This window comes from Pristiophorus japonicus, chromosome 13, assembly GCF_044704955.1.
Source record: "Pristiophorus japonicus isolate sPriJap1 chromosome 13, sPriJap1.hap1, whole genome shotgun sequence".
Classification (NCBI taxonomy): Eukaryota; Metazoa; Chordata; class Chondrichthyes; family Pristiophoridae; genus Pristiophorus; species Pristiophorus japonicus.
In genome coordinates, this window is record NC_091989.1 from 186,284,418 (window position 1) to 186,308,119 (window position 23,702).

The 23,702-nt window shown below is 46.5% G+C and overlaps 1 protein-coding gene across 1 annotated transcript; it reads right to left on the reverse strand.

Moving 5' to 3' along the window:
- Nucleotides 1–2,286: 2,286 nt before the first annotated feature.
- Nucleotides 2,287–22,487, reverse strand: LOC139278989 (zinc finger protein 271-like). The gene is made up of 4 exons (XM_070898289.1): nucleotides 22,463–22,487; nucleotides 16,808–20,202; nucleotides 3,297–3,459; nucleotides 2,287–3,189 (listed from the first exon to the last, which is right to left on the reverse strand). The coding sequence occupies exon 2, from the start codon at nucleotides 20,157–20,159 to the stop codon at nucleotides 18,372–18,374; it is 1,788 nt and encodes a 595-aa protein (XP_070754390.1). The 5' UTR covers nucleotides 20,160–20,202; nucleotides 22,463–22,487; the 3' UTR covers nucleotides 2,287–3,189; nucleotides 3,297–3,459; nucleotides 16,808–18,371.
- Between the last annotated feature and the right edge of the window lie 1,215 nt (nucleotides 22,488–23,702).

Here is a 23,702-nt window from a genome sequence, read left to right on the forward strand (position 1 = left end):
AAGAACATAAGAAATAGGAGCAGGAGTAGGCCACATAGCCACTCGAGTCTGCCCCGCCATTCAATAAGATCATCGCTGATCTGATCCACTTCCCCGCCCGCTCCCCATAACCCTTCACTCCCTTATTGCTCAAAAATCTGTCTATCCCCACTTTAAATATATTCAATGACCCAGCCTCCACAGCTCTCTGGGGCAGAGAATTCCATAGATTTACAACCCTCAGAGAAGAAATTCCTCCTCATCTCAGTTCTAAATGGGCAGCCCCTTATTCTGAAACTATGCCCTCTAGTTCTAGATTCCCCCAAGCGAGGAAACATCCTTCTCTGCATCTTCCTTGTCAAACCCGCTCAGTATCTTATATGTTTCAATAAGATCACCTCTCATTCTTCTAAACTCCAATGAGTACAGACCCAAACTGCTCATCCCCTTCATTTCAGGAGTCAACTGAGTGAACCTTCTCTGAAATGCCTCCAATGCAAGTATATCCCTCCTCAAATAAGGAGACCAAAACTGTATGCAGTACTCCAGGTGTGGCCTCACCAATATCCTGTATGGTTGTAGCAGGACTTCTCTGCTTTTATACTCCATCCCCCTTGCAATAAAGGCCAATACTCCATTTGCCTTCCTGATTACTTGCTGTACCTGCATACTAACGTTTTGTGTTTCATGCACAAGGACCCCCAGGTCCCTCTGTACTGCAGCACTTTGCAATTTTTCTCCATTTAAATTATAATTTGCTTTTTTATTTTTCCTGCCCAAGTGATAACCTCACACTTTCCCACATTATACTCCATCTGCCAAATGTTTGCCCACTCACTGAGCCTATCTATGGCCCTATTTTCGCCATCATTGGGTGTCGAGGTTTTTGGCGTAGATGGTCATTTTTAATTTTGCCCAAAGTTTTGGCACCGGTGCCAACTATCGGCGGCAGATATTTTGCCGCTGGTGTACGTTAAAAAGTGATTCCGTGCCGTTTCTGGCCATTAAGGCCATTTTCCCCACCACCGATCTTTTTTTTTTTAAACGCCGCACAGAGACATTAATGCCTATTTGGAGAAAGCCTGCCTTTACTTTATGAAATCAGCGCTAGCCCGCTCCAATTCTGGCCGATGGTCCTCCAACCACATGGCTCACTTCTATCCCTGGCAGAAGGTCCTCCACGCTTATCTGAGCAAATAACTGCAGGTAAAAATAAACCAGGTAAAATAAAACTTACAGATGAGCCTTTTCCATGGATGAGCAAACTGCAGGCAAATTTCAAAAAAATCTTCCAGAACAGCCTTTTCCCTCGAAGTCCCAACTCCAGGCAAATTTCTCAAGATACTTCCAGGCACATCAAAATATTCAGAGGAGCCTCTTCCCCCGAAGACCAAACTGCAGGCACATCGCAACATGAAGAGGAGCCAGGCACACTGCGACATTCAGAAGACTCTTTTCCTCGCACCCGACCCGGCCCGCTGCTATCCCTGACCGATGGTCATCCACGCAAGACTGTGCAACAAACTCCAGGCACATTGGAAAGGATCACTGCGTTATATTAAATACTGGACATTGATTTTTGTTTTTAAATAGTCTCCGTTACATTTGCAATGTTTATCTCAGTTTGCATTTGAAGACAGTGTTGCAATGCGTAGGTTGAATAAACAATAATATATGTTATTAGTGCAAAAATGTTATTATCCACTAGAATAATGTATGATCAACCAGATAAGTATGTTTACTACCTTGTATTGAAGCCTGCCTAAGGACAACTTGATTCACAATCAGATGTTCTTACCAATTAGAATTAATAATTGACTGATTGGTGTAGACCTTATTAGAATCTCTAAAAGGTCTGGACTCTCTGTAGTAGTTAATGCAAAGAACCTGGTCACGTATGAATTGAGCATAATACTTGGGTGAAAAATTGAATCCCGCCAACATGTGTCCGTTTGTTTGTGCCACCAGGCTCCTACCATTCATTAACTGCCTCAAATTGGGCTACATTTTGCTTTACAAGATTACATACTAGTACCGAGGTGTTCATGGATCTTGACTTGTACCATGGTCCTGCGTTGCATGTATCAGTGACCCAGAACAAGTCAGGATCCATGAACACCTTAGTACTAGAACCTTCCAATGTTTCATTTAAACTTATTGGTTACAACACAGAAGGAGGCCATTCGGCCCGTCGAATCCGTGACATAATCTAAAAAGATTTTCTAGTGCTGGATTTTTAAAAATAATGTACAGGATTCAGGTTAAATGTCCAAAAAAAAAGTTTATTAAACATTTGTACAGTGTACTTGGCTTAACTTAACTTTTAACTTTAATAAATTTCATGACAAACTTTTCAATGAAGAAACAAGCCATCTCTCCTCTCCGTTAGCGCTGTGCACCACTCCTGCCCCTAGTGCTGCCTCTACCCCTACCTCTACCTGTTGTTGCAGACTTCTGCTTCCTCGCCCCCACCCCAAGGTTTTTTATGTTTTCTTTCCGATGGCGAATTTCTTGTTGGTGGGTTGCGACAGGGATAGACCTAGCAGAAGTCATTGTGGAAGGCCCAGGTTCCTCTTCGGAATCTTCCTTAGCCTGTGTAGCAACCCCTGACTTTGGTCTGGGGTTTAGAATGTTAGTGGCAGCAATGACAGCCTGGGTGTGCCCCCTTATTGCTGCTACTACCTCTAACATCCCCTCCCTCATCTGTCCCGGCAGTGTTGCCACCTGTAATGACAGTCCCGCAATTTCTCCCTTCACCTCACCCATTCCTCCAGCCAGTGTTGCTACTTCATGTTTCAGTCCCACTAATTCTACCCTCCAGGAGTGATCTCGTTAGTTGGACGTTCTCCCCACTCATCGCCACGAGATGTCCTATGTTCCATGCATTCTGTGCTTCTGGTTCAGCTCTCCCCCCCACCCTCCTCTGCCATCTCCCATGTGTGGCTTGCTGCGACACACTGGGACCCGCAGCCTCACCATTTCAAGGTACTCCTTGAAATGTCGCGTCGGTTGATTTGCTCAGGAAAAGGCTTGGAATCCTCGGGGGGGGGTTCACCATCTCCAATTCCACTGTAACCATGTCGGTATCGGAGTCTTCCCGTCGCCCTTCATTCGCCTGATGTAGATGAACAATAGCTGGACTGACAGCTTCCTGATCATACTCTTCTTCTACTCCAGGTGCAGCTTTTATTTCCTCCTGATGTGCAACATCTGCAAAACGTAACAGGGATGCTTGGTTCGCAGCAGGAAGGGGAAGCGTAGCCAGCACAAGCAGTACTTGACATTTAGCCACCCAGACTGCAATTTGCAGGGCTTACCCTCTCTTGGTAAACTGGGCCCAACTTCCACATTGGTGGTTGGTCGTCTCCTGTGAGATTTAATCATTGACGCTATCCTCTGTTCCACGGCGGTCAGTTGCAGCCTACTTGGGGCACCTCCTCCAGTTTTTGACTGTTCTAGTTTGATCTGTGACACCATCTTCTGCAAAGATGAAAATAGAAATTTTTAAGAGAAGGTCCTTCTGCACACACACATACACACACACTCAAATCATATTTACAGATGTTATTGCAGTACATAAATATAAATATAAATGTAAATAAATTTAAATAAAAATATTACTTAGTCATTGCTTGTCCAAGGTCCTGCCACTTCTTTTTGAGCTGTGCGCCGTTTCTTGGGGCAATGGACAATGCGTTAAACTCTACTGCAACCTGGTCCCAAACTTTTGCAAGTACAGAGGGTTTAAGTTTCTTTTGACCCGAAGCTCCCTTTGTTTTTAAGACCATCCCATCTACTTTTACTAATGTCTACCAGGGTCTCAATTTCGTCTGCGAGAAATCTCTTGGCCCTTACAGCTTCCCCTTCCCATCTCCGTCTCTGACCCTTTCGCCTTCTCTGCCCACTTCCCTTGCATCCATCTTTTGTTTGAAGCTGTATTTTCTATCTGCAAATCCACCTCTGCCACCACTGAGTTCTCACTGGTGATCCAGACTCAGCAGACCTGACACGTGCAGACTTTTTTTTTTAGCACAGTGCATGTGCAGCGAGTGGTTTTTTTTTTAAAAGCGCATACGCTGTGAATTTTTGGCGCACACTATAAGCTCCGCCCCAAAAACGGACTCAGGTAGTGTGGCACTAAAAATAGCTTAAAGCTTGGAGAAACTGCCAGGTTTTTTTTTGGCGCTGATGATGGGGAACGTATGTTAAGGTAAGTGGAGGCCAGAAATCTTTACTGTGGAAAATTGGGGCACTTATCCCTTTGCAGATTATTTATGGCCTCCTCACAACTTACTTTCCCACCCATCTTTGTATCATCAGCAAACTTGACTACATTACACTCGGTCCCTTCATCCAAATCATTAATATAGATTATAAACAGTTGAGGTCCCAGCACCGATCCTTGTGGCACCCCACTAGTCACTGTTTGCCAACCGGAAAATGACCCATTTATCCCGACACTCTGTTTTCTGTTAGTCAATCCGCTATCCATGCTAATATATTAACTGCTCTTTTTCATATACATTCATAAACTAGGGTTGGAGATACAAGGCATAATTTTATTGTAGATGATACGAGGCTAGGAAATGTAGTACACAATACAATGATAGAAATACACTTCAGGAGGGAATAGACTGACTGGTTAACATTATAAATTATGAAATAGGAACAGGAGTAGGCTGCTCGGCTCCTTGAGCCTGCTCCGCTATTCATTAAGTTCATGGCTGATCATTGGTAAAAAGGATAATCATTTAACACCTTCTAACTGACTCTCATTCCTGCATATAAAGATAAGTCCTTACTCTGTTAACTGCTATATATTTGGCATTAACCGAATAAAATATCAGTGGAGCCTCAAACAGGCCCTAAATCCCCAGCAAATTTAGCTGGGTCTAGACTCTCATGAAATGTATTCAGGCTGGAGGGCATGAGAGCTTCAGGGAGAGTCTCGTCTGGAGCATAAACACAGACACAAACCAGTTGGGACCAATGACCTGTTTCTGTGCTGTACAGTCTATGCAATTCTCTGACCTTGCACTTCCCCGATGGTGTTTCATTCCAAATCCAATCCTTTCACTTACTGTTGTGTATCTGTAAAGCATGCACTCCCATGTTCCGCCACCAGGGAGCTCATCCCCTGAAGTCCCAAGGGATCCCAGCATCCCTTGGGAGCACTGTATATAAGCCGGCCCCTAAGGCCTGTTCCTCACTCTGGACTGTCTTATTAAAGACTGAGGTCACTGTTACTTTAACTTCCCTGTGTGCAGCCTCATCTGTTTTAGGAACTCAATAACTGGAGATGAGAATACAAATCCAATGCAAAGATGCAGCAAACTGTGGGCATCCTGGAGAAGTTCTCGGACGGTGAGGACTGGGAAGCCTATGTCGAATGGCGAGACGGGTACTTTGTAGCCAAGGAGCTGGACGGAGAAGGAAGCGCTGCAAAAAGGAGAGCGGTCCTCCTCACAGTCTGCGGGGCACCGACCTACAGCCTCATGAAGAATCTTCTGGCTCCAGTGAAACCCACAGATAAGTCGTATGAGGAGCTGTGTACACTGGTTCTGGAGCATCTTAACCCGAGGGAGAGCGTGCTGATGGCGAGGTATCGGTTCTACACGTGCCAAGAAGTGGCGGGCTACGTCGCCAAGCTAAGGCAACTTGCAGAACAATGTGAGTTTGATGGCTACCCGGAGCAAATTCTCAGAGACTTTTTTGTGCTGGACATTGGCCTCGAGACCATCCGACGAAAACTTTTGACTGTAGAGACACCGACCCTCAGTAAGGCCATTGCGATAGCACAGGCATTTATGTCCACCAGTGATAACAGCAAACAAATCTCTCAGCACACAAGTGCTAGCAATGTTCATAAATTAACTGGAACTGTTTTTGTGAGCAGAAATGTACAGGGCAGAACCCGAGTCTGCAACTGCCAGCGGGCCTCAGGTGACCCAGATGACTCAGAGACCCCAACAAAGGATGAATGCAAGGTAATTCACACATTGTTGGCATTGTGGAGGCTTCCATTCAGCCTATTCATGCCGCTTCAAAGGGTATGTTTGCAAGAGCTGTGGAACAATGGGGCACCTCCAACGAGCTTGCAAACGAGTTGCAAGCTCTGCAAAACCTGCTAACCACCACGTGGCAGAGGAAGATCAGTCCATGGTGGATCAAAGCAATTTCAAACCTCAGAGAGAGGAGGCAGATGCTGAAGTACATGGGGTGCACACATTTTCAACGAAATGTCCACCCATAATGCTAAACGTAAAATTGAATGGCTTACCCGTAGCCATGGAACTGGATACTGGTGCTAGCCAATCCGTCATGAGTAAAAAGATGTTTGAGGGACTGTGGTGCAACAAGACATTCAGACCAGCCCTGAGCCCCATCCACACGAAACTGAGAACGTACACCAAAGAGCTTATCACTGCCCTGAGTAGCACCATGGTCAAGGTCACCTACGAGGGCACAAACTACCACTCTGGATTGTCCCAGGCGATGGCCCCACAACTGCTTGGAAGGAGCTGGCTGGGCAAAATCCATTGGAACTGGGATGAAATCCGAGTGCTATCACATGTCAATGAGGTCTCATGTACCCAGGTTCTTAACAAATTTCCTTCCCTTTTTGAGCCAGGCATTGGAAACTTTTCCCGGGGCGAAGGTGCGGATCCACTTGGTCCCAGAGGCACGACCCATTCACCACAAGGCGCGAGCGGTACCTCACATGATGACGGAGAGAGTGGAAATCGAGCTGGACAGGCTGCAACGCGAGGGCATCATCTCCCCAGTGGAATTCATCGAGTGGGCCAGCCCGATTGTTCCAGTACTCAAAAGTGATGGCATGGTCAGGATTTGCGGCGATTATAAAGTAACTAGTAATCGTTTCTCGCTACAGGACCAATACTCGCTACCTAAGGCAGATGACCTATTTGAGACACTGGCAGGAGGCAAGATGTTCACCAAGCTCAACCTGACTTCGGCCTACATGACGCAGGAGCTGGAGGAGTCTTCGAAGGGCCTCACCTGCATCAACACGCACAAGGGACTGTTCATCTACAACAGATGCCCGTTTGGAATTCGGTCAGCTGCAGCGATCTTCCAGAGAAACATGGAGAGCCTACTCAAGTCGGTACCACACACGGTGGTCTTTCAGGACAACATATTGGTCATGGGTGGAGACACCGTCGAGCACCTACAAATCCTGGAGGAGGTCCTCCAGCGACTGGATCGCGTAGGGCTGCGGCTGAAGAGGTCGAAATGCATCTTCATGGCAACAGAAGTGGAGTTTTTGTGGAGAAAGATCGCGGCGGACAGCATTCGGCCCACAGACGCCAAGACAGAGGCTATCAGGAATGCGCCCAGGCCACACAATGTCACAGAGCTGCAGTCGTTCCTGGGACTCAACTATTTTGGTAACTTCCTACCGGGGTTAAGCACCCTCTTAGAGCCCCTACATGTGTTATTGCGCAAAGGTGAGAACTGGGTATGGTGAAAAAAACCAAGTAATTGCTTTTGAGAAAGCCAGAAAAATTTTATGCTCCAACAAGCTGCTTGTATTGTATAACCCGTGTAAAAGACTTGTGCTAGCATGTGATGCGTCGTTGTACGGAGTCGGGTGTGTATTACAACAAGCTAACGTTGCGGGAAAGTTGCAAACCGTCGCCTATGCTTCCAGGAGCTTGTCTAAGGCCGAGAGGGCCGACAGCATGATTGAGAAAGAGACATTAGCGTGTGTGTTCGGGGTAAAGAAAATGCATCAGTACCTGTTTGGCCTCAAATTTGAGATGGAAACCGATCACAAGCCCCTCACATCCCTGTTCGCTGAAAACAAGGGGATAAATACTAATGCCTCAGCCCACATACAAAGGCGGGCATTCGCACTATCAGCGTATAACTATACCATCCGCCACAGGCCAGGCACAGAGAACTGTGCGGATGCTCTCAGTTGGCTACCATTGCCCGCCACGGGGGTGGAAATGGCGCTGCCTGCAAACTTGTTGATGGTGGCGCAGCCCAGACTTGTTGATGGTTATGGAAACGTTTGAAAATGATAAATCATCTGTCACGGACCGCCAGATTTGGTCTTGGACCAGCCAAGATCCTCTGCTGTCCCTATTAAAAAACTGTGTACTGCATGGGAGCTGGGCCAGCATCCCCGTTGAAATGCAAGAGCCAATCAAGCCGTTCCAGCGGCGAAAGGACGAGCTGTCCTTTCAGGCAGACTGCCTGTTGTGGGGTAAACGCGTAGTGCTACCCAAAAAGGGCAGGGAGACGTTTATCTCAGATCTCCACAGCACACACCCAGGTATAGTAATGATGAAAGCGATAGCCAGATCCCACGTGTGGTGGCCCAGTATCAACTCTGACTTAGAGTCCTGTGTACAGCAATGCAGCATATGTGCTCAGTTGAGCAACGCGCCCAGAGAGGCACCACTAAGTTTGTGGTCCTGGCCCTCCAGACCATGGTCGAGGATCCATGTCGACTATGTGGGCCCGTTTCTCAGTAAAATGTTTCTGGTGGTGGTGGATGCTTTTTCAAAATGGATTGAATGTGAAATAATGTCGGGAAGCACTGCCACCGCCACCATTGAAAGCCTGAGGGCCATGTTTGCCACCCACGGCTTGCCGGACATACTGGTCAGTGACAACGGGCCATGTTTCACCAGTGCCGAATTTAAAGAATTCATGACCCGCAATGGGATCAAACATGTCACCTCGGCCCAGTTTAAACCAGCTTCCAATGGGCAGGCAGAGCGGACAGTACAAACCATCAAACAGTTTGCTGATGATACAAAGATGGGAGGAAAAGCATCTGAGATGGACACAAAAAATCTGCAAAAGGCTGTGAGTGGGCAAAAATTTGGCAGATGGAGCATAATGTTGGAAAGTGTGAGGTCATGCACTTTGGCATGAAACACATAAGGGATTACTATGCAGGTGCAGCAAGTGATTAGGAAGGCCAATGGAATCTTGGCCTTTGTAATAAAGGGGATGGAGTATAAAATCAGGGACGTTTTGCTGCAGTTATTCAGGGTATTGGTGAGGCCACACCTGGAATACTGTGTATAGTTTTGGTTTCCACATTTACGAAAGGATATGCTTGCTTTGGAGGCAGTTCAGAGAAAGTTCACTAGGTTGATTCTGGAGATGAGGGGGTTGACTTATGAGGAAAGGTTGAGGAGGTTGGGCCTCTACTCATTGGAATTCAGAAGAATGGGAGGTGATCTTATCGAAACGTATAAGATTATGAGGGGGCTTGACAAGGTGGATGCAGAGAGGATGTTTCCACTGATTGGGGAGACTAGAACTAGGGGGCATGATCTTAGAATAAAGGGCCGCCCATTTAAAACTGAGATGAGGAGGAATTTCTTCTCAGAGGGTTGTAAATCTGTGGAATTCACTGCCTCAGAGAGCTGTGGAAGCCGGGACATTGAATAAATTTAAGACAGAGATAGACAGCTTAACTGATAAGGGAATAAGGGGTTATGGGGAGTGGGCAGAGACGTGGACCTGAGTCCATGATCGGATCAGCCATGATCGTATTAAATGGCGGAGAAAGTTCGAGAGACCATATGGCCTACTCCTGCTCCTATTTCTTATGTTCTTATGCTCGAATGCTAACTTTTTGTGTTTCATGCACAAGGACACGCAAGTCTCTCTGTACCGCAGCATTCTGTAGTCTCTCCATTTAAATAATAATTTGCATTTTTACTTTTCCAGCCAAAGTGGATAACCTTGCACTTGTTTGTTGCACTTGAATGTTTGCCCACTCATTTAGCCTGTCTATATCCCTTTGCAGATTCTTTGGGCCTGAAATTGATGGCCTTACTGCCCACTGCCACCGACATTCCTCCTCGCATTACGCCCAGTGCCAGTTTCGATTTGGTCTGGAGCAGGCGGGAGGGGAGAACTGCCGGGAACCGCCCGCTGACGTCAGCGAATGGCTGAGTGACGCAAATGACCTCCCACTCGCTGAGATGCCATTTAATGCGGGTGGGAGTCGTCGCCAGGACGGAGATGGACCATTGGCTGGAGGCTGGTCTGTCCCCAACGGTGAGTATGAAGGTCTGAAAAAAAGGTTAGTAAACATTTTATAATATTTTTCTTTACAGGGACTTACCTGGATGGGGTCCCCTGAAGGTCTTCCAATGTTTTTTTTTAATGCTTTTTAATTTCAGGTCTTCGACCCTCCGTGGGCCTGACTCCATCCTCGGCGGCACTTGGGCGGCAAGCACCTTTGCCGCCGAGAGTGAGAGCTCACGCTGGCTGCCCTCCAAATTGACAGCGTTAAGACCCTCTTTTGCCACCCGGCGACTTGTGACGGACCTTTTGAACGAAAGCCCCGCCCAAAGTAACGTCAGGTATCTCGGCAGCCATCAGCGGTCCTTTGGGCAGGCGGCGGCCTTCACCAATTTCGGCCCCTTTGTGTCCTCCTCACAACTTGCTTTCCCACCCATCTTTGCATCATCAGCAAATATGGCTACATTGCACTCGGTCCCTTCATCCAAATCAATAATATAGATTGTAAATAGTTAAAGCCCCAGCACCGAACCCTGCGGCACCCCACTAGGTACTGTTTGCTAACCAGAAAATGACCCATTTATCCTGACTCACTGTTTTCTGTTAGTTAGCCAATCCTCTATCCATGTTAATATATTACCCCCAACCCCGTGAGCTCTTATCTTGTGCAGTAACCTTTTATGTGGCACCTTATCAAATGCCTTCTGAAAATCCAAATACACCACATCCAATGATTCCCCTTTATCCACCCTGCTCGTTACATCATCAAAGCGCTCCAGAAAATTTCTACGGGTTTCATAAAACCATGCTGACTCTGCTTGATTGAATCATGCTTTTCCAAATGTCCTGCTACTGCTTCCTTAATAATGGACTCCAGCATTTTCCAACAACAGATGTTAAGCTAACTAGTCTATAGTTTCCTGCTTTTTGTCTGCCCCCTTTTTTAAACAGGGGCGTTACATTTGCAGTTTTCCAATCTGCTGGGACCGCACCAGAATCCAGGGAATTTTGGTAGATTACAACCAATGCAGCCACTATCTCTGCAGCCACTTTTCTTAACACCCTAGGATGTAAGCCATCAGGTCCAGGGGACTTGTTGGCCTTTAGTCCCATTATTTTATCTAGTACTACTTCATTTGTGATTGTGATTGTGATTGTATTACGTTTCTCCCTACCTATAGCCCCTTGATTATCCACTATTGGGATGTTTTTAGTGTCTTCTACTGTGAAGACCGATGTAAAATATTTGTTCAATGTCTCTGCCATTTCACTGTTCTCCATTATTAATTCCCCAGTCTCATCCTCCAGAGGACCAACATTTACTTTAGCCACTCTTTTCCTTTTTATGTACCTGTAGAAACTCTTAACTGTTTATATATTTTGTGCTAGTTTACTTTCATAATCTAGCTTCCCTCTCAATCATTTTTTTAATTGTTCTCTGCTGGCTTTTAAAAATTTCCCAATCCTCTCGCCTCCCATTAGTCTTGGCCACATTGTATGCCTTTGTTTTCAATTTGATACCATTCCTTATTTCCTTAGTTAGCCATGGATGGTTATCCCTTCTCTTACAGTCTTTCCTTCTCATTGGGATATATTTTTGTTGCGAGTTGTGAAATATTTCCTTAAATGTCTGCCACTGCTCATCAATCATCCCATTCTTTAGTCTATTTTCCCAGTTCACTTTAGCCAACTCTGCCTTCATACCTTTGTAGTCTCCTTTATTTAAGCTTAGGACCCTGGTTTGAGAACCAACTTTCTCATCCTCCAACTGAATTTGAAATTCAACCATATTATGGTCACTCATTCCTAGAGGATCTTTTACTACGAGATCATTTATTAATCCTGCCTCATTACACAGTACCAGATCTAAGATAGCCTGCTCCCTGGTTGGTTCCGCAACGTACTGCTCAAGGAAAGCATCTCGGATACACTCTATGAACTCTTCCTCAAGGCTACCCTGGCCAATTTGCTTTGTCCAATCAATATGAAGATTAAAATCACCCATGACTATTGCCATTCCTTTATTACAAGCCTCCATTATTTCTTGATTTATACTCCAAGCAACAGTGTAACTACTGTTAGGGGGTATATATACTACGCCCACCAGCGACTTTTTCCCTTTATTATTCCTTATCTCCACCCAAACTGATTCAACATCCTGATCCTCTGAGCCAATATCATTTCTCACTAATGCACTGATCCCATCCTTTATTAACAATGCTACCCCACCTCCTTTTCCTTTCTATCGAATTGTCAAATACCCCTGAATATTTAGTTCCCAGTCCTGGTCACCTTGCAACCATGTCTCTGTAATAGTTATCAGATCATACCCATTTGTATCTATTTGTGTCGTCAACTCGTCTATTTTGTTGCGAATGCCAAGTGCATTTAGACAAAGAGATTTTAAATTTGTTTTTTTACTCTTTTTTCCCGCTTGTTACCTCTGTCCTTCAAACTCACTCTGGAGGAAGATGCGGAGTGATGGCTGTCCCACTGCCAGTGTCCACGGGGTCAGTGTTGGGGGAGGTGGGGGGGTAGGTTGGTAAGATTAGCCCCAAGTGGACATGCTGGGCAGAAGGTCGACAGTGGAGTAGAATAGGACAGTTGTGATTGCTGCTCGAAAGGAGGCAATGACGAATGCCTCGATGTGCCCTTCGCAGTATGCCAAGTGAGGAAAAGGGAAGCTGTAGACTTATCTAGGAGGGAGTCAGCCTGGGACCTGAATGTCGAAGTGTAATGAAGGATTGGGGTAGGGATTTGGGAGGGCAGAGTGTCTGAGAGAGGAAAGATGACAAGAGAGAACGGTCAGAGAGGGATAATCCTATTTCTGTACTCACTTTCATGTGGCACCAGGAGTAATCCGAGGTTACTATCTATGAGGACCTACTTTTTAATCTCTTTCATAGCTCCCCAAAATCTGCCTGCAGGACATCATCCCTCTTTCTACCCATGTCGTTGATATCAATATGGACCATGACTGGTCACCATCCCATCTCAGAATGTCCTGCATCCACTCAGTGACATCCTTGACCCTGACACATACCATCCTGGAGTCAAGTCTGCGGCAGCAGAAATGCCTGTCTGTTCGCCTAACTATTGAATCTCCTATTACTATTCCTTTCCCGATCTTCCTCCTCCCCCTTTGTACAGCTGAGCTCCCCCGTGGTACCATGCACTTGGCTGTACTCCACAGAGGAACCATCGCCCTCATCTCTTTTCAATATTGAATACCAGTTCGAGAGTGAGATGCACTCAGGGGACTCCTGCCCTACCGACCTGGTGCTCCTTGTCTGTCTGGCAGGCACCCACGCCCTCTCTGCCTGTACACTCTTATGCTATGGGGTGACCACCTCCTGAAACACGCTATCCATGTAGCTCTCAGCCTCAGGGATGCCCTGCAGTAACACCAGCTGCTGCTCAAGCTCCGAAATTCAAAGCTTGAGCTCCTAAAGCGGACAACAGATCCTGGTCGTCTTGGTCACGGGAAATACCCTGGAGTTTCTACACGGCACAAGCTGTTCATTCCATGTGACCGAGGTGCACTGCCAAGCCTCTATTTAATACATTAACTAACTTAACAGAAATAAACTCAAGACTTAATAAAAAAAACAATCAGCTATTCACCAATTTATTTTTCTTTTCAACTCCTTTCCTTGTGCTGACAGCCCAAAGCAAGCGTTCTACTCGGAACTCCTTCACGGCAAGCGAGCCAAAGATGGGCAGAGGAAACGTTACAAGGACATCCTCAAGGCCTCCCTGATAAAGTGCAACATCCCCACAGACACCTGGGAGTCCCTGGTGGGGACTATAGGGATCAAGAGGTATGGAGAGAAAGCAGGAAAGAGGTACTAAGGTGAAGGATTAACCATGCTCTTATTGAATGGTGGTGCAGGCTCGAAGGGCCGAATGGCCTACTCTTGCACCTATTTTCTATGTTTCTGGCCAAAGACCGCTCTTATACGTCCTTACTATACAGTATAAATGCACACGAGGCTCATGCTTGAGAGGTCTGTCTGTGACCTGTCCTTTATTCCTTAGCACTCAAGTGCAGGAAGTGGGTGGAGCTTCCCCTTTTATATCTGAAGGTCCAGGTTAGGAGTGTCTCCCACAAGTTCACCACCTAGTGGTCATTGTTCTCACAGTGTACAACTTAGGTCAGATTATACATGGGTTACATTGCTGGTTGAATACATGACAATAGGGATCAAGAGGTATGGAGAGAAAGCAGGAAAGAGGTACTAAGGTGAAGGATCAGCCATGATCTTATTGAATGGTGGTGCAGGCTCGAAGGGCTGAATGGCCTACTCTTGCACCTATTTTCTATGTTTCTGGCCAAAGACTGCCCTTAGTGGAGGAAGAGCATCTGGGAGGGCACTGAGCACCTCGAGTCTCATCGCCGAGAGCATGCAGAAAACAAGCACAGGCAGGCGGAAAGAGCGTGCGGTAAACCAGTCCCACCCACAATTTCCCTTAACGACTGTCCCAGCTGTGACATGGACTGTGGCTCTCGTACTGGACTGTTCAGCCACTTAAGGACTCACTTTAAAAGTGGAAGGAAGTCTTCCTCGATTTCCTGCTGCCCACGCTCTCTCCGGGCTCCTGTTCTTGGACATACCTTTATCTTCGGCCGCTCTTTTTACTCTCTCCTCCTTCCCCCTCTGCCGAGAATTCCCATGCTCTCCAAATTCTAACCTTAGCACTCTGTTTAGAAGCACTCCGTTTAGGATCACTCTGCGTCAGCAGTTAGTATTTACTTTTATACATTGGAAGCCACACCTAAGTTACACGTTTTGACTCAGCCCTCTGCTCACAGTAATTAACACCTATTCAGGACAAACACTTATAGTTAACTGCCGCTGGCAGGCAGTTTTTGACAACTAGTTTTTAAAGTTCCAGGTTAAATTCAAAATGTTCAACTAAATTACACTTTTTACAGCTAATACTCCTGTGAACAATCCTGTGAAGCGCCTTGGGACGTTTTACTACGTTAAAGGCACTATATAAATACATGTTGTTGTTGTAATACTCACCCAGTACTTACCAGAGACTCCCACTCTCTCCAAATTCCCAACCTTAGCACTCAGTTTAGGATCACTGTGTGTCGGTCTGCCTGGTGCTCTCTCTCTTTGTTCTTTGAAGAATGGAGGGGATTAATGAAAGTTGTGCGGTCAATGTGTATATTGATTATGTATATGGACTATCAAAAGATGTTTGTTAAAGTGCCATGTTATAGACTTGTCAGCAAAATTGATGCTCTTGGGATTAAAGGGGGAGTGACTGCGTGGATACAAAATTGGCTAAAAGACAGAAAACAGAGAGATGTGGTGAACGATTGTTTTTCAGACTGGAGGGATGTATACAGTGGTGTTCCCTAGGGGCTGGCATTGGGACCACTGCTCTTTTTGATATATATTAATGACCTGGACTTGGGTATACAGGGCATCATTTTAAAGTCTGCAGATGACACAAATCTTGGAAATGTAGTAATCGGTGAGGCGGATAGTAACAGAATTCAGGAGGACACAAACAAACTGGTGAAATGGGAGAAATGGGCAAAACATGCAGATTAAATTTAATGCAGAGAATTCTGTAGTGATGCTTTTTAGAAGGAATATGGAGAGGCAATATAAACTGGATGAAACTATTTTAATGGGGGTGCAGGAACAGTGAGACCTTTGGGTTCACAAATATAAATCTTTGAAGTTGCCAAGCCAAGTTGATAAAGCTATTAAATAGCATAGAGAATCCTTAGCTTTGTAAATAGAGAACAAAAGCAAGGAAGTTATCCTAAAAAAAATTATAAATCACTGGTTAGGCCTCAGCTGGAGTACTGTGTCCAATTCTGGGTACCACACTTTAAGAAGGATGTTGAGGCCTTGGAGAATGTGCAGGGAAGTTGTACCAGAATGATAACAGGGATGAAGGACTTCAGTTTTGTGGAAAGACTGGAGAATTTGGAGTAGTCCTCCTTAGAACAGAGAAGGTTAAGAGGACATTTAATAGAGGTGTTCAAAATTATGAAGATTTTGAGAGAGTAAATAAGGAGAAAGTATTTCCACTGGCAGAGGGTCGGTAAACAAAGGACACAGATTTAAGATAATTGGCAGAAGAACCAGAGGTAATATGAGAATTATTTTTATTTGACTTGAAACACAGTGGAAGCAAATTCAATAGAAACTTTCAAAGGGGAATTGGATAATTCTTGGAGAGAGAAAATTTTCAGGGCTGTGGGGAAAGAGCAGGGGGAGTGGGACTAATTGGATCGCTCTACCAAAGAGCTGGCACAGGTGTGTCGGGCCAAACTGTCTCCTTCTGTGTTGTAAGATTCTATGAGTAGTGGTTGGTCTGACTAAAGCAGGAGTTCAAGGGTCAATGTAGGATACTGACTCACCATCTGAGAGAGTCGAGCAGTGGGAGATGTGCCTACGATCGCCCACACTGACAAGACCCAACCTCGGCCAATTGAGACAGGCTTCCTCAAAGAGAGGGAGGATAAAGACAGTTTATAGACTTGAAGTTGCAGGAAGGCAGTGGCAGGAGCTTGGAAGTTTAACTACCCTGACTACCATGCACGTTGGTTAACCACCTTTTCACAAAGATGAATTATTAAACAGCACAATGATTTTTTAAATCAGCTTGTACTCACTAATATAAGTGTTTCCCCATGTGATTTTAAAACGAATTAAAAATATTACAATGAAATGTTTCCTGAATTAGATTTAAACTATACCTATGCTCACATTCCAGTCTAGGAATCACAACCGTATGACAATGACCAACACAGACATCCATTGGATTTAAATATACCTACACTCACATTCCAGTCTTGGAATCACAACCGTATGACAATGACCAACAGAGACATCCATTAAGATATTAAATTCCACTGGTAAATAAACTCTATTCAGACGACCCAGCTTCTAGGTCCGATATCTGGTCTGTGCGGAGTTGATTTTTTTAAATTCATTCATGGGATGTGGTCGTCACTGGCAAGGCTAGCATTTATTGCCCATCTCTAATTGACCTTGAGAAGGTGGTGGTGAGCCGCCTTCTTGAACCGCTGCAGTCTATGTGGTGAAGGTGCTCCCATAGTGCTGTTAGGGACGGAGTTCCAGCATGTTGACCCAGCGATGATGAAGGAACGGCGATATACTTGGAGTGTTTAATTTGGAGGGTAACATGCAGGTGGCGGTGTTCTCATACACCTGCTGTCCTTGTCCTTCTAGGTGCTGGAGGTCGTGGGTTTGAGAGGGGCTGTCGAATAAGCCTTGGCGAGTTGCTGCAGTGAATCTTGTAGATGGTGCACACTGCAGCCACGATGTGCCGGTGGTGGAGGGAGTGAATGTTGAAGGTGGTGGATGGGGGGCCAATCAAGCGGGCTGCTTTGTCCTGGATAGTGTCGAGCTTCTCGAGTGTTGTTGGAGCCACACTCATCCAGGCAAGTGGAGCGTATTTCATCACACTCCTGACTTGTGTCTTGTAGATGGTAGAAAGACTTTGGGGAGTCAGGAGGTGAGACACTCACCACAGAATACCCAGCCTCTGACCTGCTCTTGTAGCCACAGTATTTGTGGCTGGTCCAGTTAAGTTTCTGGTGAATGGTGACCCCTTGCTCCCTCTCGCCCTCTGTAATGAGGTCTGAACCCAAACTTAGCATGTTAGCAGGTTATTGGTGAGTAACTGTTGCTTGATAGCATGGTCAGTGACCCTTCCATCACTTTGCTGAGCATTGAGCGTATGTTGATGGGGCAGTAATTGCTGGCTTGGCTTTGACCTGCTTTTTGTGGACAGGATATACCTGCGTAATTTTCCACTTTGCCAGTGTTGTAGCTGTACTGGAACAGCTTGGCTAGAGGCATAGCTAGTTCTGGTGCACAAGTCTTTAGTACTGCAGCTGGGACATTGTCAGGGCCCATAGCCCATCTTAGCCAGAGTATAGTGGGGATCCTATTAGTCTCAGCGCCATTGAGATCAGCAGGGAAACAATCAGCTGTTCCTGATTCCCAACTGGCGACGACAGAGAAAATATTAATGTGTGAATGCTGGGTGAGAGGTAGGACTGAGTTTGGCCATGATGCACCTCTCAAACAGATTGTTATCACTGAGTATCTGGACTCGCATGGTAAGAATGATCACACCATCTAGACTCACATTGTAAGACGCTAGGCTCACAGAAAGAATAGAAAGGGGACACATTCAGCAACAATTCTGGGAACATTTAAGTACTGATAGCATAGTTGTCATATTACAATTTTTGGCATCAATAGTAATAGTGCTAAACTTTGAACAAATCTTTGTGATATACAACAACAGTTCTAATGGTCTCTTTGTAAAGCAAGGCCCCAGAAACTGGAAGGGATGAGTATATGCTTAGTTCACTTCTTTTGTGTGTGGAGGCAGTGATGGTTAGTCAGCAAGCTGAAGTTAATAAATCCCCTCCCACAGACTGTACATATGAACAGTCTGTCCCCAGTGTGAAGACGCAAATGTCGTTCCAGCTCACTACAGCTCCGAAATTCTTTTCCACATGCAGTACATTTAAAGAGTCTGTCAGCCATGTGAATCCGTTGATGTCTGTTCAGGTCACTGGACTGAGTAAATCCTTTTCCACATACAATACATTTATAGGGTCTCTCCTCAGTGTGAATACGCTGATGTACAGTCAGATCACTGGACTGAGTAAATCCCTTGCCACATGTAGTACATTTATACGGTCTTTCTCCAGTGTGAATACGCTGGTGTACAGTCAGATCACTGTTCTGGATGAATCCTTTTCCACACACTGTACATTTAAATGGTCTCTCCCCAGTATGAATTCGCTGATGTTTCACTAAGTCAGAGGACTGGTTAAATGCCATCTCGCACTCAGAACATTTATAGGGCCTCTCTTCAGCATGAGTACGTCGATGGGTTGCAAGATTGGATATAGTCTTAAAGTTCTTCCCACATAAGGTACATTTATAGGGTCTTTCTCCTGAGTGGGTGCGTTGATGGTCTGTGAGACTACTAGAGCTAATGAACCTTTTACCACACACTGTACATTTATATGGTCGCTCTTCAGTGTGAATTCGCTGATGCCTGATTAGGTTGCTGGTGCTCAGAAATCGTTTTTCACAAACCAAGCATTTATAGGGTCTCTCTCCAGTATGAATGTGCTTATGGTCTGTCAAGAGACTGGAATTAATAAATCCCCTTGCGCACATGGTGCATTTATAGGGTGTCTCTCCAGTATGAATGCGCTTATGGTCTGTGAAGAGACTGGAATTAATAATTCCCTTTGTGCTCAGGGTGCGTTTATAGGGTCTCTCGCCAGTATGGAAGCGCTTATGTACAGTCAGATCACTGGATTGAGTAAATCCCTTGCCACATGTAGTACATTTATACGGTCTTTCTCCAGTGTGAATACGCTGGTGTACAGTCAGATCACTGTTCTGAATGAATCCTTTTCCACACACTGTACATTTAAATGGTCTCTCCCCACTATGAATTCGCTGATGTTTCATTAAGTCAGAGGACTGGTTAAATGCCATCTCACACTCAGAACATTTATAGGGCCTCTCTTCAGCATGAGTACGTCGATGGGTTGCAAGATTGGATATAGTCTTAAAGTTCTTTCCACACAAGGTACATTTATAGGGTCTTTCTCCCGAGTGGGTGCGTTGATGGTCTGTGAGACTACTCGAGCTAATGAACCTTTTACCACACACTGTACATTTATATGGTCTCTCTTCAGTGTGAATACGCTGATGCCTGATTAGACTGCTAGTGCTCAGAAATCCTTTTTCACAAACTGAGCATTTATAGGGTCTCTCTCCAGTATGAATGTGCTTATGGTCTGTCAAGAGATTGGAATTAATAAATCCCTTTGTGCACATGGTGCATTTATAGGGTGTCTCTCCAATATGGATCCACTGGTGTGTTTTGAGGTGAGTGATCTGACTAAAGCTCTTGCTACAGACACAACATTCGAAGGGTCTCTCTCCTGTGTGGATGCGATGGTGTTTTTCCAGCTGGGAAGGGAAACAGAAGCTCATTCCACACGTGGTGCAGGTGCATTGCTCTCCTCTCTCAGGCACAGCTTCAGTTCTCCATACCTGTGCAGACACTGATACAGATTCAGGGAGGTCTTCGTTAAAGCAAACAGCTTGATTTGACATTTCCATTATGATTCCTGTTGCTTCCAGCAATCAAATTATTTATGAAAAACTTAATGATAAAAAATGACATTCATCAATATACATAACTTGCAAGTAAATCTTTACAATTTATCGACATTTGTTCATTGTGAAATTCTATTAATGAATTAGTAGGGAGCAGCTCATGGGTTAAGTTGGGAAATTACAGAAATTAATGAGCTGAGTTCTTAGGCAGGGAATTACAAAGCTTAGGACCTAGGCAACAGAAGGCACAGCCACCAATGGTTGAGCGATTATAATCAGGGATGCTCAAGAGGACAGAATTAGAGGAGCGCAGACATCTCGGGGGGTTGTGTGGTTGGAGGAGATTACAGAGATAGGGAGGGGCGAGGCCATGGAGGGATTTGAAAACAAGGATGAGAATTTTGAAATCAAGGCTTAACCGGGAGCCAATGTAGGTGACAGGGATGATGGGTGAGTGGGACCTGGTGCAAGTTAGGACACAGGCAGCCGAGTTTTGGATCACCTCTAGTTTATGTAGGGTAGCATGTGGGAGGCCAGCCAGGGGTGCATTGGAATAGTAAAGTCCAGAGGTAACAAAAGCAAGCATGAAGGTTTCAGCAGCGGATAAGCTAAGGCAAGGGCGGAGATGGGCGATGTTACGGAGGTGGACATAGGCGGTCTTAATTATGCTGTGGATATGTGGTCGAAAGCTCATTTCAGAGTCAAATATGACACCAAGGTTGCAAACAGTCTGGTTCAGCTTCAGACAGAAGTTGGGGAGTGGGATGGAGTCAGTGGCTAGGGAACGGAGTTTGTGGCGGGGACCGAAAACAATGGCTTCAGTCTTCCCAATAATAAATTAGCAAATATTTCTGCTCATCCAGAACTGGATGACAATTTAGAGACCGTGGAGGGCTCGGGAGAAGTGGTAGTGAGGTAGAGTTAGGTGTCATCAGTTTACATGTGGAAAATTATGCTGTGTTTTCGGATGATGTCGCCAAGGAGCAACATGTAGAAGAGAAATAGGAGGGAGCCAAGGATAGATCCTTGGGAGACACCAAAGGCAACGATGCGAGGGTGGGAAAAGAAGCTATTGCAGGTGATTTTCTGGCTATGATCAAATAGATAAGAATGGAACCAGGCGAGTGCAGTCCCACCCAGCTGGACAACGGTGAAGAGGTGTTGGAGAAGGATAGAGTGATCAACCGTGTCAAAGACTGCAGACAAGTCAAGAAGGACGAGGAGGGGTAGTTTGCCTTTGTGACTTTGATGAGAGCCATTTTGGTACTGTGGCAGGTACAGAATCCGGATTGGAGGGATTCAAACATGGAATTGCGGGAAAGATAGGCACGGATTTGGGAGGCACGCTCAAGGATTTTGGAGAGGAAAGGGAGGTTGGAAATGGGGCGGTAGGTTTCAAGGACGGAGGGGGTTGAGGGTTTTTATTTGAGGAGAGAGGTGATGACACCAGACATACTACCTTTTTTTTGGGGGGGGGGTCTGGCGATTGAGGGGGGGGGGGGGAGAAGATCTGGGGATTTGGGGGGTCGTCTGGGGATTGGGGATGTGCGCGTCTGGGGATTGGGGGGGGGTGTCTGGGGATTGGGGGGGGGTGTCTGGGGATTGGGGGGGGGGGGTGTCTGGGGATTGGGGGGGGGTGTCTGGGGATTGGGGGGGGGGTCTGGGGATTGGGGGGGTGTCTGGGGATTGGGGGGGGGGTGTCTGGGGATTGGGGGGGGTGTCTGGGGATTGGGGGGGGTGTCTGGGGATTGGGGGGGTGTCTGGGGATTGGGGGGCGGGAGTCTGGGGATTGGGGGGCGGGAGTCTGGGGATTGGGGGTATTGGGGGTATTGGGGGGGGTGTCTGGGTATTTGGGGGGGTGATCTGGGTATTTGGGGGGGGGGTGATCTGGGTATTGGGGGGGGGGTGATCTGGGTATTGGGAGGGGGGTCTGGGTGTTCACTGTTGTCTCATTGGTAGATTTATGACAAATCATTCAATAGCTCGAGAATAATGTAAATTAATGGCAACACAGATTGAAACTTTCACCTCTGTATCCGGGCCCGGATTGCTCTCCCTCCCCCGGGCCCGGAGCCCCGGCCTCTCCCTTTCTCCCCCCACCCCTCCCTGGTCCGGAGCCCCGGCCTCTCCCTCTCCCTCTCCCTCTCCACTCCGGGCCCGGAGCTCCGGCCTTTCCCTCGCGGGCCCGGAGCCCGGAGCCCGGAGCCCCAGCCTCTCCCCTCTCCCTCTCCCTCTCCCTCTTCCTCCTGGGCCCGGAGCCCCGGCCTCTCTCTCACCATCCCCCCGGCATCCCCGGGCTCACTTACCGGCTCAGCCGCTTCAGCTCCGGCAATTGCGACTGGCTGCGCATGCGCGGCCCGGTTTTCGCGATGGAGCAGATTCCGCACCGCCAGGGTTTCTGGGTAAGTGCTGCCGCCATTAGAACATCAGAATTAGGAGCAGGAGTGGGCCATATGGCCCCACGAGCCTGCTCCGCCATTCAATAAGATCATGGCTGATCTAAGCTCCGAGGTGTCATAAAGAAAGGGGAGAAGTTGCATTTCTTTATCACCTTCCGCGATCTCAGGATGTCCCAAAGCGATTTGCAGCCAATGAAGTACTTTTGAAGTGGATTGATTCACCTACTCAGGAATCAAGGGAACATTCTACCCTTTCTGGAGTCATACCAAGCACAAACGAAGATGGTTGTGATGGTTGTGGTGGTTGGAGGTCAAACATCCAAGCTCCAGAACATCGCTGCAGGAGTTCCAAGACAAAGCAGCCCACTTGATTGGCATCGCATCCACAACCTTAAACACTCCCTCCACCACCAGCATACTGTGGCTGCAGTGTGTACCATCTACAAGATGCACTGCAGCCATTCAACAAAGCTTCTTCGACATCAACTCCCAAACATCCATCTCGTAGGATAAAGGCAGTAGGCGCATGGGGACACTGCCATCTGCAAGTTCCCCTCCACGTCACACACCATCTTGACATAGAAATATATCGCCGTTCCTTCATGTGGGAGTACTTCACCTCACGGACTGCAGCAGTTTAACAAGGCAGCTCACCGCAATCTCTCAGGGGTAATTAGGGTTGGGCAATAAATGCTGCTCATGCCAGCAACACCCACATCCCATGAATGAATAGAAAAGGCACCCCGTCTAGACAAGTCCATACAGAAGCATCCTGCACAACCATCAAAACCATCTTGGCTTTTGGCAAACTCCGAGAACATCATCAGGACAAGCAATTTCTGCTAAAGCTTTCAATTTTCGAGGAAACAATTGCTTGCAGTCTTTTCATTTGCTGCTGAACATAAGATTTAGGAGCAGGAGTAAGCCATACAGCCCCTCGAGCCTGCTCCACCATTCAATAAGATCACGGCTGATCTTTGTTCTCAACTCCATTTTCCCGCCCGATCCCCGAGTCCAAAAATCTATCTATCTCAGCCTTGAATATACCCAAAGACTCAGCATTCACAGCCCTTAGGGGTAGAGAATTCCAAAGATTCACAACCCTCAGTGGAGAAATTCCTCCTCATCTCAGTCTTAAATGGCCAGC

What these genes read in the sequence shown, in the direction of transcription:
- LOC139278989 (XM_070898289.1), bottom strand. Translation starts at nt 20,159, where the DNA reads ATGGAAATGTCAAATCAAGCTGTTTGCTTTAACGAAGACCTCCCTGAA.